Source organism: Podarcis filfolensis (genome assembly GCF_964270895.1).
Source record: "Podarcis filfolensis genome assembly, chromosome: Z".
Classification (NCBI taxonomy): Eukaryota; Metazoa; Chordata; class Lepidosauria; order Squamata; family Lacertidae; genus Podarcis; species Podarcis filfolensis.
This window is the reverse complement of record NC_139617.1, coordinates 26,474,578-26,489,786: the sequence shown is the minus strand read 5'-3', so window position 1 is coordinate 26,489,786 and position 15,209 is coordinate 26,474,578. Positions and strand designations below refer to the sequence as shown.

Genomic DNA, 15,209 nt, shown 5'->3' with positions numbered 1-15,209 from the left:
TGGGAGTTGTAGTCCCAAAACAGCTGGAGGGCCGAGTTTGGGGATGCCTGGGTTAGTCTAAGTATGACTCTGACACAACCTCCTGTGCTTAGCTAGATATTGCTTGCAAAGACCATGCCTAATATGGGAGATTTTTCCCCAACAGGGAAGAAATGCACCTATGGACACAAGTGTAAATATTACCACCCGGAACGAGCAAACCAGCCCCTGAGATCCGTAGCTGATGAGCTTCGCATCAGTGCCAAATTATCCGCTGTGAAAACGATGAGTGAAGGAGCACTGGCTAAATGTGGCACAGGAGCAGCCCTTTCCAAAGGGGAAATAACTTCAGAAGTGAAGCGCATTGCTCCCAAACGTCAGTCAGATCCAAGCATTCGGTCTGTTCCTGTGGAACCCGAAGATAGACTTTCAATGGTGCGGAAGTCTGAGGCTAATTCTGTCCCCTCCCTTGTTTCAGCATTAAGCGTCCCAACCATTCCACCTTCCAAAAGTCACGCTGTTGGGGCATTGAATACCCGGTCAGCAAGCAGCCCTGTACCTGGTTCATCTCAATTCACACATCAGAAATCCTCACTAGAACACATGGCCAGTGTACAGTATCCTCCGATCCTGGTCACTAATAGCCATGGCTCTTCAATGAACTATGCAGATCAGTACCCAAAGTATGAGTCCTTGGGGGACCATGGCTATTATTCAATGCTCAGTGACTTCTCCAATTTGAGTATTAGTAGCATGCATAGCACAGATTACTATGGGGCTGATGTAGACCAAAGTTTATACTCAAGAAATTCAAGCCCCTGTCCAGACAGTTGCTTAAGCCATACAAGCAATGATTCGTACTCATATACAGACTTATATATGGGTCTGGGAGATGGGAGCCCAGAAGACAGTGTGAAGGTTCACCGACTCCCACCTCAAAGCCGCCTTCAGCCTTTCTCCCATGGTTATCATGAGTCCTTAACAAGAGTTCAGAGCTATAGCCCTGAAGGGTCTAAACATATTCACAAGCATTCACTTTCCCATTTAGCACTGCACATCCAACACCCAGTTGTTGGGGCTAGGTCCAGTTGCCCAGGGGACTACCCTGTGCCTCCAAACGTTCACCCATCAGCCACTACCCAGCCAAGTCGTGCCCTCGTTATGACGAGAATGGATAGCGTTTCTGATTCGCGTCTTTATGAAAGCAATCCCACACGACAAAAAAGGCCACCGCTCTGTCGAGAGCAGCATGCCAGTTGGGATCCATTGCCATGTCCGACCGATACCTACCCTTACCATCCCTACCCACTGAGCAACAACCTCATGCAACCATCTTATGAGCCTGTAATGGTGAGAAGTGTGCCAGAGAAGATGGAGCAGATCTGGAGGAATCCTTGGGTTGGAATCTGTGGTGACCCACAAGAACCACACATAATCCCAGAGCATCAGTATCAAACCTATAAGAATCTCTGTAATATTTTTCCAGCTAGCGTTGTCCTCTCGGTGATGGAGAAGAATCCCCACATGACAGACGCACAACAGTTGGCAGCTATGATTGTTGCCAAATTGAGAACAGGACGTTAAAAAAGATCCTTCATTTTGAATTTCTAAAGCTAAATAATTGAAAATTCTGTACATTCTGGAGATCTCTAAAAATGACAGGTGATATGCTCTGTTTGTTAAAAGGTTTTAACTGCAGTATACAATTCTGTATATTATTGTAGTGATTATATTTAAAATATGCATGAAGCATTTTGAAAAAGCAGATTGTATAATAAATATGAGTATTTAATGATTTTTAAAGCAGGGATTTTTGAAAAAGGCATTTTACAGGAAGTGCATACCTTATGCATGGATGTATCATTTATTGAATCTAAAAAGGTCATATGTTGGTATGTCCAAAACAGGTCCTTCAAAACAGCAATTATATTGCATGACTCATTGTATAGTCTTCAGTATTAACTGACATATGTTGCTCCAACATAACATTGGGTTTTTACAATAAACTCTGTGCACTTGGACATCCTCACAAGCAGAAGCCTGCTCTTCTTAAATATCCTTCACAGAACTACAATAAAACAAGCCCAGTCAGTTGACATGCCTTGTGTTTCACAGAGGGCTTTTGCACCTATCTAGTGGCTCCAGCATGAGGCGGCTTTTGTGGGGAGGCTTAGTTCTCTGGGGAATACACTTTTTGTGCAGTGGAAATACCTTTTTGCACATGAGGAGCATTGCCCAACCTTGAAGGGAATGGGGCTGGGGCTGGGAAGCAGTGGACCTTCTAGATAGCTTGAGCTTCTGCCCTTTGGGAAAAAGAACATGGCCGGCTTGCAAACATGTTAATAATTCTCAGCTAAATACTGTTGTAATCTTTGCACTGTTACCATAGGCGTGTACAACACATTTCATTAGGGTGTGCACCCAGGGATTTTGTTTTAAGGTGAACATTTCTTGAATATATACTCACACTCGGTCACAAAGGACAGTATTTTTATCTATCAAATTAACTAAGGAAACTAAAACTTAATTAAACTTACTTTTTAAAATTAACAACTAAACCTTCCTTTAAATATGCAAACATAGAAAATGAGGCACAAAATACCAAATCTGTGGTGTAGTGATTACCAAGTGTATACAAAATACAGTCAGTTTTCATGATCTGTATGAGCTAACCCAAATTGACCAAAGCAGATTAAGATTTTTTCATGTTCCTGTTGTGTAGAATGGGACGTTGCCCACCAGATGTGAGTAACAGGTGGTGAGTGGAGCTCTGACAGAGACAGAGCTATGAAACAGAAGCAGATACAAACTGAAAGAAAAGGCTGGAATGGATATGCAACTTCTTGTCCACTTCTAGAGACAAACACAGGCAGACACTGCCTATACATTCCAGTTTTATTCCAGCCTTTTAATCCTGCCTGTGACTCCCTATCTGCTTCCCTACTCTCCTCTCTTGCCCCTTTGTCTCTCCCTGCCCCACTGCTTCCCCAAAGGCAGCTGAGGGAGCTGGGTTGCCACTCCGCACTCTATCCTCATCACAATCCAGTTTTTTTTGTTTTTTTAAGGTTCTGCTAAGCACACCAGCATGCCCTATGTGCACGCCTATGGCTTTTACAGATCGTTACAATTGGCATTTCTAGCCTTTTCAGTACAGTCCAGAAAGCAGAGAAGTTGTAGCATCTGCAATCTGAATTCTGCTTTCCTGTTCTTGTGCGTTGACCAAAGACATGCCGAGAACGTGTGCTGGAGGATGCCAATGAACAAATATGCAAAGTAGTTTTAAAAATCCAGTTCATTTTTATTAGTGTTGGACAGCAGGCTAGTTTTCAAATGGGTGCTCTAGAATTGGGTTTACTGCAAACTTGCTTCAGTTTTGCACTTTGAAATCCATGCAAAGGTGAGCATTTGCTTCCTGGAACTCCCTGTTTGACAGGCCAGAATCATCATTCTATGGGTGGCAATGTTTGCACAATGAGTATCCTTTGCTCCAGGGTGGGCAATTTAGTAGCTAAATGTCTCCCATAAGAGGCATTTATGGTGGTGGTGGCTCTTTTGTTTTCTTTTTTAAGGCTGCACTGACTGGACACCCTTTTTAAATCCAAATGTGTATTTCAACATTTTGAACCACTACTAACTCGATATGTCTCGAGCTAGGACTTGTTGACTTCTACTGTAGTTTTTTTTCATGAAAGTCGAGAAGGCCTGGTTTCTGGCCTTTTGTTTCTTCATGAGAAGGTGTGACACTGCCTAAATGTTTCTTACTATGAAACACACGGAACGTGAGGCTGCAGTCAGGGTTGTTTCTGGTGTTTTGATAATGGCTTGCAAGCTGCTTTTGGGTTATTTGTTGATCCCAGTCTAAAAAACCCAAAGGAAACCCCAAGCCCTCTACTTGATTGATTGCACTAATCCTAAAATGGCTGCTGGTGGCCCATTTCTATTTTGTGTTGAGTACACTTCAAGAAGGATGTGCTTGCATTAAGTTGGACAGCTCAACAGGTGGTAATAATTCTGTCACATGCTGATCCAGTCTGTTTGCCTACAACCACACAGGGTCCAGAGTGTTTGGGCTCAGCATGAGCCAGGCAGTGCCTATAGCAGCATGCAGCACAATGGTGGCAAAAGGGTGGGCAAGGAAACTTTGCCAGCTTGCTGTGCTCCTGCTTGAGTGCACAACTGAAGACCCAAGACTGTTGGTAGGTGCTGTCTTGACACATTCTTCTAAATGCACTACAAGATGAGGATATTGGTTTACCTACAGTATCTTTGTAATCTCAAGGTCCCCTGCCTTCATGATGTCATAATCGGTTTTCAAAAAGTGGTGCGAGTTCAAATGCTGAGCTCAAAGCGAGTAACAATAATCACAGTAGCATTAAAAAACATGAAACATTGCAGTCTATATTATATCAAATGCAGTCGCATGCAGGTAAAGGAAACAACAAAATCATACTGATTGAAACAATTACTACTATTCAATAGTAATTCAAAATATAGGAAGGAGTGGCTGACCACCAGCCCTGTGCCAGATGGCATTCTTTGGGAAGGGGCTGTTTCTTCACTCAGTGCAGGTAGCACACTCCCGGGCATTTATTTTCAAGTGTTAGAATACCTGGGGGTCTAATGATGAAACCCCAAAGTTGCTGCTTTTTCCACGTAGCTACAGAAAATTGTTGCTGAAGAACTAGTGGCAAACAGGTGGTTTGTCATGGTCGCAGGTTGGGTTTCAGCAGGAGGCTGAATCTGCATTAGAACAGAATGGCACACACCATGTTGGCTTGCGGTTATGTGGGCTGGTGTCCAGAACATCAATTGTCCTCTCTCATCTTTTAAAAGCAAACAGCAGAAATGCAGATCAGCCCTGTAGCTTTAATCTGTGCACCAACACAACCCTTACAGATAACTGCATTTAAATCTGGAAAACATCTTTTTTAAAAAAATAAAAAATTGGCCAGCTTTTGTCAGAATGGGATTCCTTTATTGTTGCATTTATTTTATACTTCCTTCTCGTGTGGTGTAAAAGCAGCTGAGAGCAACGCCTCAAATATCCAGAAACGACCTTTTGTTTGTTGATACAAATTGTATCTTTCTTGATTGTATAAAAAAAAAATGTACAAAAGCCATCTCTAGATTAGCTTAAATATTGTATTTTCATCACTATGTTTGTGGCACTGTGTGTCACAGGGGAGTAGCCCATCACAGATTATGAACCTTTTTATTTAAAATGGGCACTTAACAATTTATAGAAAAAACAAAGGTAACTTTTCAAATCCACTTTATTACTATAATGTGCACAGCTAGTGTGTGTGTTTAAGAACACTACTCTGCATAAGCTATATTAAGTCTATTTATTAAATGAATGCATTCCTGCAATTGATATTTTTTGTAAAGCATCAGTGTTAATAATATTGATGTTAATATTTATACAGTTACAGTAAAATTGCTGTACATCCTGCTTTTGTTCTTAACAAAATAACTATTGTATGATTTAGGTTCAATAAGGAATTTTGTGTGCTCACAATTTCTTGCATGGAAATCAGTTTCTGTATGTATAAAAATGGATGTTCTCCATTTTATTCCTATGTTAAGGCAAACTCTTACAGGGGATTTTGGAAGAGTCTTTTTAGCAAACCTAATGTTAGGCTGAAATTACCTTGAGAGCTTTTATTGGGATCTAAAATATTTTACTGTTTCCGTCAGTAAATGTTTTTTGTTTGTGTGCGTGTGTCAGGGGGTTTATATATTGTTTTGTTCTGTATTGAAAAACATTTCAAGCCTTTTTTGAATGCTTTATTGGGAAGAAATATTGCTGTGAAGATGAAGTAGTTTACTGTAACACTGCTTTTCCTAAACAATGATTCCCACATTTTTCTGCTGTACAAGGAAGAAGAGGTGAATGAAAATTTTGAAGCAGTATGCAAATCTTTTGCCTGTCAATTATCTTTCATCAGTGAAACTTTTTTATATATGTTTCCTTTATGCCTTGATCCACTTCTCTTTTCTCTTTCTCTCTTGGGAGACTTTTCCCATGCCAGTTCAAAACTGACATTTCACTGCCTTCATCTCTTATTGCAGAATTTCTTCTAAAAGTAGAAGGGATAGTATAAAAACAAGTCACAGTCGCCTACATTGTAAATATAAGACTTTACTTTAAAATGCTCTTTTTGAGAGTAAAGTATTTAATTTTTTTAAATTGTGTACCAAATAACTACAGAATATGTATCTATATAAAAATTTAAAATAGCCCAGGTAACAGCAATCTTTCACTTGTAAAATATTTTAATTTTCTCTTAATTTATTATTGAAGAGTAGTTAATGTTCAGTTAGGCAACTGAGTTGTGTCTGAAAAACCCAAAATGTAGGTTGGGAAGCAATCTTAAGTAATTTTGTAAATATTAAATGTTGTTCTGTGTTTTTGCTTGTACACACATATTTGACTACTATTAATCCTATTGTACTATTGAGCTGCAGTATTTTGCTTTTCTTAATTTGTAGAACTAAACATAACTGTTTAATTGTTGTAAAAATTTATAAAATCTCTTTGGGTTTTTTTGTTGACCCAAATATAATGTAAGTCTCAATGACAAAGAGTGAAGATAGACTTTACAGCCCATTGCCCTGATCCAGCAAGAGCAATGCAAACAGGGAAGCTGGCTTCCACATGTGCAACAGAGGCAGGTGGTACATCATGATAGCAATCTAGACTCCATTGAATTAGTTGGATGTGCTGTTTTATGCCGAAGAGAATGCACATCCCCATGTCGGGGCAGTGCAGCTACAGCTGGGTCAGGGCCAGCATGTGGTGTCTGTAATCAGTGTAATATTTTGTGCAATGTTTTTCTATACAGCTGCATGTTTCAGGCATCCACTGGCATGGGCACGTGTGTAAGTTTTGTAAAAAGTTTTATATATATATATATATATATTAAATGGCTGAGATAATCGCCAAAGCAACATCTTGCAGGGGACAGAAAACATGCTTTCCCTTTAAAATGTGAAAATCAATGCTTACACAACAGTGGCCCTGTTTTCATGTAACTGCAAGCCAAAACAAGAATGAGCAAGCGTGTGGGTACCCAGAGTGAAAATCTGGTCTTTCTGCTGATGTGCTACCTGGAGCCAACCTTACCTGGAGCTAAGCCATAAGTATGTTGGATGTGGGTTTGAGCTTTGTGGCCTGTCTTCCCCCAACAAACCATGAGTGGTAAAGAAAGAACATACCTTATATGTTGGGAGCAAGACAAACCACATGTAACACTAAGCCAAACTGTGCCTTAGCTCTGGGTATTGTGGTAGCAGAAGAATAGGCAGAGTGAAACGGTTGCGATTTTCACTATGGGTATCTGCTGCTTGCAGAGCCATAGTTTGGCTTAGTGTTAACTATGAACCGGGCCTCTTAAGAATTGTTTTCTTGCAATTCAGTTGTAGACATTTCTCTGCAATACTTAACCAATGAAGTACTGTAGTGACTTTCCACAGGGCCTGATGCCACTCAGCAGCTTCATAGTACCAATGAAAAAACAGCCTTTTTTCACTAGAGTGGATTCCTTAAGAGGTGTATGGTGTCAGGGCAAGACAAGACAGTGGCACAAATTTGAACCCATACTTGTAGGGTTCACTACAGAGAAGTCATTAGTGCCAAGTTAGTCACTTGGATAAATAATCTGTGAAGTGTTGCTATATTTTGATCTGCCAAATAATAGCTTACAAGCATCACACGTACAGGACTTCTGAATGTTTTTGTGTTCAGCATTACAAAAAATGTTAGAAATCTTGCCAGAAATTGTAGTCAATCAACCACTGCTGATGAGTCACCATGTTAGCGTAACTTTAATAGGAGCTTTACAGAGTCCACTGAAATAAGTGGATATTCAGCAACAGAAATAAGTGGAAATTCAGCAATCACCAAGTTCGTGACTTTGAGGATCTTTTAATTTTCTGTGACAGGGCTGCAATGTATATGCGCATGTGCACACTAGTACAAATGTCACTGTCATTTCATGCTCAAAGAATGCAAGCACCCATTTATTTATGAAACAGCTTAATAGTCGCTTCCAGCTTGCTTGGATTTTGACCTTTAATTTTCTGGTGAGTGGTGTGGGCAGCAAATATTTCTGTTTAAATGCATCTCAAAGGTGGTTATGGTGGGGGCGGAAGGGATCCTTGTTTTCTCCACTCCACCCCATTAGCAGGTTTTGTGTAGATGTTTTGTATCTAGGCATTTATATTAATGTATTCAATAAACTGAGTCACTTGGTCAGTACCTCTCAAGTCTCTTGTGCATTTCTTTTTGTGGCCAATACCCGCCAGTCTAAATCTTGCAAATTTGAAGTTGTATTGAAGCCTTAAGTCATAGGTCTTAAACCAGTGGTTCAGGACCCACGTGCCAATCTCTCAGGTAGGCCTGGAGGATGCAACCTTTTATTCTCTTTCCTTTTGTGAGATTTTCCTCCCCATTTTGTCCCAGCCCAGCCTTGCCTCCCCACCCACTGCTGGAAACATGCTGCCTGGCCTTGGAAGAGGATTTTCATCCTATTTCAGCAGCCTTGCCTCCCCACCCACTGCTGGAAACATGCTGCCTGGCCTTGGAAGAGGATTTTCATCTGATTTCAGCTGCCTCACTGATCTTCACAAGACAGTGGGTTGTGGCAGGAGGCCTATAAACCATAGAAACGAGGAGCTTGAATTACTGCTGGTGGGGTAATCAGTGAGTGAATCCAGTAGCATCCAATTCTAGAGCAAGCCTTGTAACGTGATGGTTTATTCACTAATAAAGGCTGCTACTCCACTGTACATTTGATTTGGAATAGAGGGGTTGGGCAGGAAGAAAAGGTGGGAATCCCAGTTGAATTGAATGGGTTCATTCATGCATTAAGTCTACTGAGAGTCCAGTCCCCTTGAATGTTTTATATCTCCCTGTCTCTCATCCATCCAAGTTTGGATCGGATTTCTATTGCTTTGCTGTATGGGTTAAATTCTCTGAAGAAATATAATTTGGGAATAAGAATTCATGGGTTCACTAGGGTAGGGCTTATCTTTTTCCTTCCTCCCCAGGTAAATGTATGCTGATAGGATTGTGAGCAATTTCACAGCCTGATCCTTTGGGATAGTTTACCCAGGTTTAACCTTCATGTGCTTCCTCCTCGAGAGGTCCAGAGGGTGGCAACATAACGGGCCTCCTCTGCAATGGCTCCTTGTCTGTGGAATGCTCTCCCCAGGGAAATTCGCCTGGTGCCTTCATTATAGACCTTTAGGCGCCAGGCAAAAATGTTCCTTTTATTGGGGGGTGTTATTAGGTGGTTTTTATTTTGATTATACATATTGTGGTTTTTATGTTGAGCTTTTCTGTGCCCGCCCTGAGACCTCCGGGTATGGTGTGGTATATAAATTCAATAAATAATAATAAAAAATAATAACCATGGGTGGGGCTTAGGATTGCCATGTGTTTCCTCAATAACACCAGAGGGTTATTGCAGTTTTTCACCCAAATCTGAAATGGCAATCCTAATCCAATTTACTTGGGAGCACACTCCGCTGAATAAGTAGGACTTTCTTCTGAGTTGGCATGGGTAGGGATGCACTGGAGTGCTTGCTTACAGAATGATTAGTCTCAGTCAGTCTCAGTCAGTTTTATTGCACATAGCCAAAGGCTGCCGCAATATACACAGAATTATTTGACAATTAAAAGAAAATATACTGAATTGATAAAAAAGACTTAAAACATTTATATTATTAAAACATTACGTACTCTAAACAAAGCTATAAAAGTACCCCAATGTACAAATAAAAACATTAAACAATAAAATTCATAAGCTTCCCATAAATGCTTATTCAGAAGCAAGATCCATTCATTTAAATGGAGCTAGCTCCAAATTAAGTGGGTTTAGAATAGCAGCAAACAATTGCAGACTATGTTAGGTTCTGAGGGTACTAAAGCTACTACAAATTTTTCCCTCTACCATTTGAGTTCAGGAAAGTTGACACAAGAAGAGGACAGATGGACAGGTGATTGTGAGAGAGGTGAGATTGTGAGATGCTGATGTGAAAGTGGGTCCCATGTTCCTGTTTGGGAGTCAGAGGTGGGTCTGGGGTCTGGACTGATTGAGGACCATTGCTTTAAGTGAACTTAGTAAATGCTGCAACCAAGCACTGTTCATATCTCTTAACTGCATATCAAACTTCATGCTCAAAAAGAAACATTAACAGGCAAAAAAAAAGAGGACTGAATAGTATTTTTATTAGAATGCCAAACATGCTTATAAAGAGTGAGGGGCTCTGCTATGCACATAGTCAGTGCTATTTTTCTAGAAGTGGCGCTCACCTGAGAGGTGCCGCAACAGTTCTGGCTGGAAAAAAGCCTTGCACATAGCAGTAAATGTACACATCATTTATACACCACCTACTTGATCTCAATGGGTAGGAAGTTCTAAAGTGTAGGTGCCACCACACTAGATGATTGAGTTCTTACAAATGTGGGATGTGTATGTATGTGACACTTGCAGTACTGCCAATTCCGCACACTATATTCTTCTGCGCCACCAGCACATCATCCACTTGTTAGAATAGTTGAAGGTCATTTTTTATCTTATGGAGATCGCTCTGGGTCCATAATAATCCCTCAGCAGCAGAGCCACCCCATTCTGAAGAGCTGTAGGAGAAGGGGAGAAAACAGCTTTAAAAACAAATTTTATAAGCAAAAGGAACACAAACACATACCGTACTTTTTTGTGTATAAGACAAGGTTTTTTATTGTAAAATAAGGTTTAAAAACTGGGGGCGTCTTATACACGGGTAGTGGGTACAAATCCCATCATCCCTAGCTAGCAGGACCATTGGTCAGGGGTGAGTTGGGGACCCAAGCTTGAGAAACACTGGACTAATCTATTGAACTCAACTTAAGATATACTAGTGAAGAGTGTTTCACAACTATAATCACCTTTGCCCTATCCCAGGAATAATGGTTACTTCTGAATGTAAATTCCACATTGCACACACAGAAAACTGCCCAACAGCTGTTTTGTTCTCTGGAGGAAGGAAGGAATTCCCCTAACAAAATGCAAATACAACCAGCAAGGGACCTGCCAGTGCCAGAGCAGAAACTGATATTTTAACAGAACCATCCTTGGTTAAAAAGTAAATACAGCAGAAGGTGCTTCCAGACAATTTGTTTATTCAGCGTTCATGCAGATTTGTTTGGCTATATTAAGAACATTTATTTTGGATTGTTTTCAAGGGAGCTAGATGATTCTGTAACAGAAAAAACTGTTATCCCACACATTCCAGAGCATTTCCCCATCACCTTCCTTACTGCACGAAGTCAGATCTTTTTGGGAAGTGTGTTTGCTGCATAAGACTTCCAAATCAACTATAATTTTGCAAGCTGAATTCATCAAGGTGTGATTTAATCCCTCCTGGACACAGTGACAGCCTGGGAACACCCTGTGTTCAGCAGGATTTGCCTTCCCTGCTTCTTTACCATCAAATTCGCAAAGTGGTCAACAGCATGTGCAAACCACAATGAAAAGTCCAGCTACAGCTCCTAAAATTAATTGGCCACTGTGAGGTAAGGTTGGGGTATGCACCTAAATATTGGGGTAAGTATCTCAGGCGTTCCACACCCAAGATGCTTAGAGCTGGTGAACCTGCTTAAGGCTATAGCCTTAAGACACATGCCTGCTGTGGTTTCTAATATCTAACCCCATCAGGCCACATGTGTGTTTTCAGCAAGTAGGAACAAGAAAAGGTTGAAAAGCACCTACAAATTTCCCTAAAGCCAGATATAGTAAAGAATTCCCCTAATGCTAGAGTCAAGAGCCAATCTCATGTTCAAGCTTCTACATAATCATAGATAAATGAAAGCCTTGGAGAAAAGGTGGAATAAACAGGCTTGCCCATGTCTCAACATGGCTTGCCAAGTAACGCAAATGATTTACCGTATTTTTCGCTCCATAGGGCGCACCTAGTTTTCAGAGGGGGAAATCAAGGGGGAAAATATGATCCCCCCCCCCAGCTCTGGGAGCAGCGGACAGGCCGCGCAGCCTGTGCGCTTCTCCCAGACCTTCTCCCTGCTTTTGCGGAGAAAAGCTGCTCCTACGGGCTTTTCGACCAGGAGGGAGAAGGGACTGATGCAGCCAGTCAGTCCCTTGTCCCTCCTTGGGGAAAAGCCCCCAAGAGCGGCACGCTTTTTAAAGGGTGTGTGGCTCCTGCGGGCTTTTCTACGCGGTGGGGGAATTCCCCCATCTCCTGCAAAATTCCCCCACCTCCCACAGGAGCCGCGCGCTGCTCCAACGGGCTTTTCGACCAGGAGGGAGAAGGGACTGACACGGCCAGTCAGTCCCTTCTCCCTCCTCAGGGAAAAGCCTCAAAGACCAGGTGCTTTCTCCCACCGCCAGCCTCAAAGACCAGGTTGGGGAGCAGCGCGAAGGAGGCGCGCAGTCTTCCCGCTGCCCCCCAAGCTTGTGGGGCTGGCGGTGGGGGGAAGCGCTGCTTTCCCCCACCACCAGCCTCAAAGACCAGACTCTCCAGGCTTCAACAAAAGCAACGTGAAGCCTCCAGAGCGCGGAGGGAGCGCTCCCTCTGTGCTTCGGAGGCTTCACGTTGCTATCGCTGAAGCCAAGGAGCCTACATTCGCCCCATAGGACGCACACACATTTCCCCTTAATTTTTGGAGGGGAAAAAGTGTGTCCTATAGAGCGAAAAATATGGTAAAAGAAGATCTGCAGTGGGGCTGGTCTACATATGCAGCAGAGTAAGCCACCAGAATGCCGAGGTGGTAGAGTGGACCGTACCGCTTCAGACAGCTGATAAGGGACCTGCAGTTAAACAAAAATCAAAACCAAGCATGCTAGGAAGTTGCTCCCTATTGTGCTAGCATTAGGGTAGCATTAAAAATTGTGAAGCTTGAAGTGTACAGTCCGTTCTCCCACACCTGAGAACTCTACCACCTCACTCTGTCTTATGCATAGATCAGGCTGTGGTGCAAAACTGAGGAGTGAACACTACAAGCAGAATCATGGAAGAAACAGAGGACAGGCTGCATCTCCACTATAAGATGAAACAAGGTTCAGTTGGAAATAGCATACTGAGGCACAGGATGGCAGAATAAAATGCTTGTCACAGCTGGAATGTTTCCACCTCATCACTTTCAGGGATGGGACTGGACATTTTAGTTGAGGGCTGTAGTTCAGTGGCAGCACATCTGCTTTGCATGCAAAGCATCCCAGGTTCAATTCCTGGTATCTCCAGATAAGCTACGAATGTACCGTGTCTGAAACTCTGGAGAGCCATGACTAGCAGCCTGACTCGGTATAAAGATAGTTTCCTATGTTGTAAAATGCAGAGAACTAATAATGCTAGACAGCAGATAAAGATGGATAGGCTCTGCACAAAGCAAACTATCTCAACCCCACAGGAGAGACCTCCATCTATGACAGAAAGGGAATGCTGCTGCCTAAGTGCTAGAAGGAAGGCTGCTTCCTGCTGCAAGGCCCACTTCCACCTGGCCCACGGGGGTGAGGCCCACACTCACTTGAACAGCTAAGAGGCTCCTGCGAGGCGGAGGGACATTGCTGGAACAACTCTTGGGTTGGGGCAACTGGCTAAAATGTTTTGAACAGTTCTACTTTTGGTTCCTCTGTTTCATTTTTGTCGGGTTGGTGTTGGTTAAATGTTTAGTTGGAGTTGGTGGTTACTTTAATTTGGGTATAACTGCAAACTGTTTATTATTGTTGTTATTGGTTTGTCGTTTGTATAGGAGATTTTGTTTTTAATGTTTGATGTTTTGTTTTTTTATATACCCAGCCAGATGGGTGGGATATAAATTTTAAATTATTATTATTATTATTATTATTATTATTATTATTATTATTATTAGCCTCAGTGAGCATTGCCACTGAGGTAGTCACTTGCAGTCCAGCGTCATTGGGAGAGGCACAGCACTGACTACACTTGTCATAAACTGGACATCATGCTCTTTGAAATTAAAGCACAAAGATTTTTGCCCCTTTCTAGGGCCTGTGTGCCCCTTAAATCTGCTCTAGGGTTTTTCCCAACCCTGTGGAGACTGAGGGATGTCCCCTTGCAGAAATCCTTGCACAGAAACGTTAGTTAGACAGCATCTGGGGCTTCTGCGACATCTCTTTGAGCAAGTTATAGCCCAGGTAAAGCAAGGCGCTTTGTGGAAGTGAGGTTTCTGCCCATCCTCCAAGTTGCAGGCATCAACAGCTCCCTTCCACAGTGATTTATTTCAGAAATCAGCTGCTTCCTGTACATCATTTGAGCCCTTCCTTTTTTGCCCGCAAAAGCAGTTGGGGGAAGACAGAGGGGGTAAACCCATCCTCCCCACCACACAGGGAGGTGCAAAGTCTGTGAGAAAAAGAAACAGAGGACCCAAGGTCCTTAAATTTCCCACTCAGCCCACAGGGGCTTAGTTCTTAAAAGAGACCTCATAACCAGAGTAACCTCTTTCCTTTCCCTTCCTCAAATAGACACATGCGACCACAAAATTCACACCTCATTGCTAAAGCAAGACCTCATGCTTCTCTTTTGCACTCTCACAACAGCAGCAGCAGAAGCCTCAAACAGTGACGTAAATCAAACCTCAAGGTGGGGGAAAGAAAAGCAGAAAGAGAGAGCATCACATACCCTAAGAGGGAATGGTGTTTTGAAATGGACTCAAGATAAAAACAAAGAACTCTCGTTAGTCAGTCTATGTTTAGAAACTGAATGGTGGAGGGGATTTCTGCTACTTATGCAACTGAGGGATGACTGAAAGACAACAGAGAAGAATCTGTAGGTATGAAGAAAAAGGTCAGTGCTATTAACAAATGCATTTATGCTGGTTATGTCCAAACTGAAGCAGACTCACTACTGCTCTTATAATATCCCTGCAAAGCAGGTCACTATTATTATCTTCATGTTGCTGATTAGGATGAAGGGACGGGGTGCTTTCATGGCAAAGGTGAAGTTCAAACCAGATATTCTGCCACTCTTAGCTCCATTTCTTGTCCACTGTACTTAAGCCAACTCTGTGGTTATTAAAGCAGTTGTGGCAACTACCACAGAAGTGAATGCTTGGATGTTGAGTATGCAGTCTGGTTTGAGATGTTCTGAGGCAGGGCCTTCTCAGGAGTGGTTCCCTGTTTGTGGAATCCCCTTCCTGGTGAGGTGCACCTGTCTACCTTGTTATTAATGGTCAGGAGGGATTTAAAAACATTTGTTTTTAACAAACCTCC

At 42.2% G+C, this 15,209-nt stretch overlaps 2 protein-coding genes across 11 annotated transcripts in view; one reads left to right on the top strand and one right to left on the bottom strand.

Annotated features, from left to right (window-relative positions):
* The window catches only part of ZC3H12B (zinc finger CCCH-type containing 12B), a 37,041-nt gene extending 28,802 nt beyond the window's left edge, over positions 1 to 8,239 (top strand). For all 6 annotated transcript variants that reach the window (XM_083595883.1, XM_083595884.1, XM_083595885.1 and 3 more), the window contains one exon: positions 146 to 8,239. In XM_083595883.1, the coding sequence (XP_083452009.1) occupies positions 146 to 1,563 (1,418 nt within the window). In that variant the 3' untranslated portion in view covers positions 1,564 to 8,239. The remainder of the gene's footprint in view (positions 1 to 145) is intronic.
* The window catches only part of LAS1L (LAS1 like ribosome biogenesis factor), a 49,919-nt gene continuing 42,490 nt past the window's right edge, over positions 7,781 to 15,209 (bottom strand). For 4 of the 5 annotated variants that reach the window (XM_083595997.1, XM_083595998.1, XM_083595999.1 and 1 more), the window contains exon 14: positions 9,591 to 10,624. In XM_083595997.1, the coding sequence (XP_083452123.1) occupies positions 10,534 to 10,624 (91 nt within the window). In that variant the 3' untranslated portion in view covers positions 9,591 to 10,533. The other variant, XR_014543689.1, reaches the window with a different exon arrangement.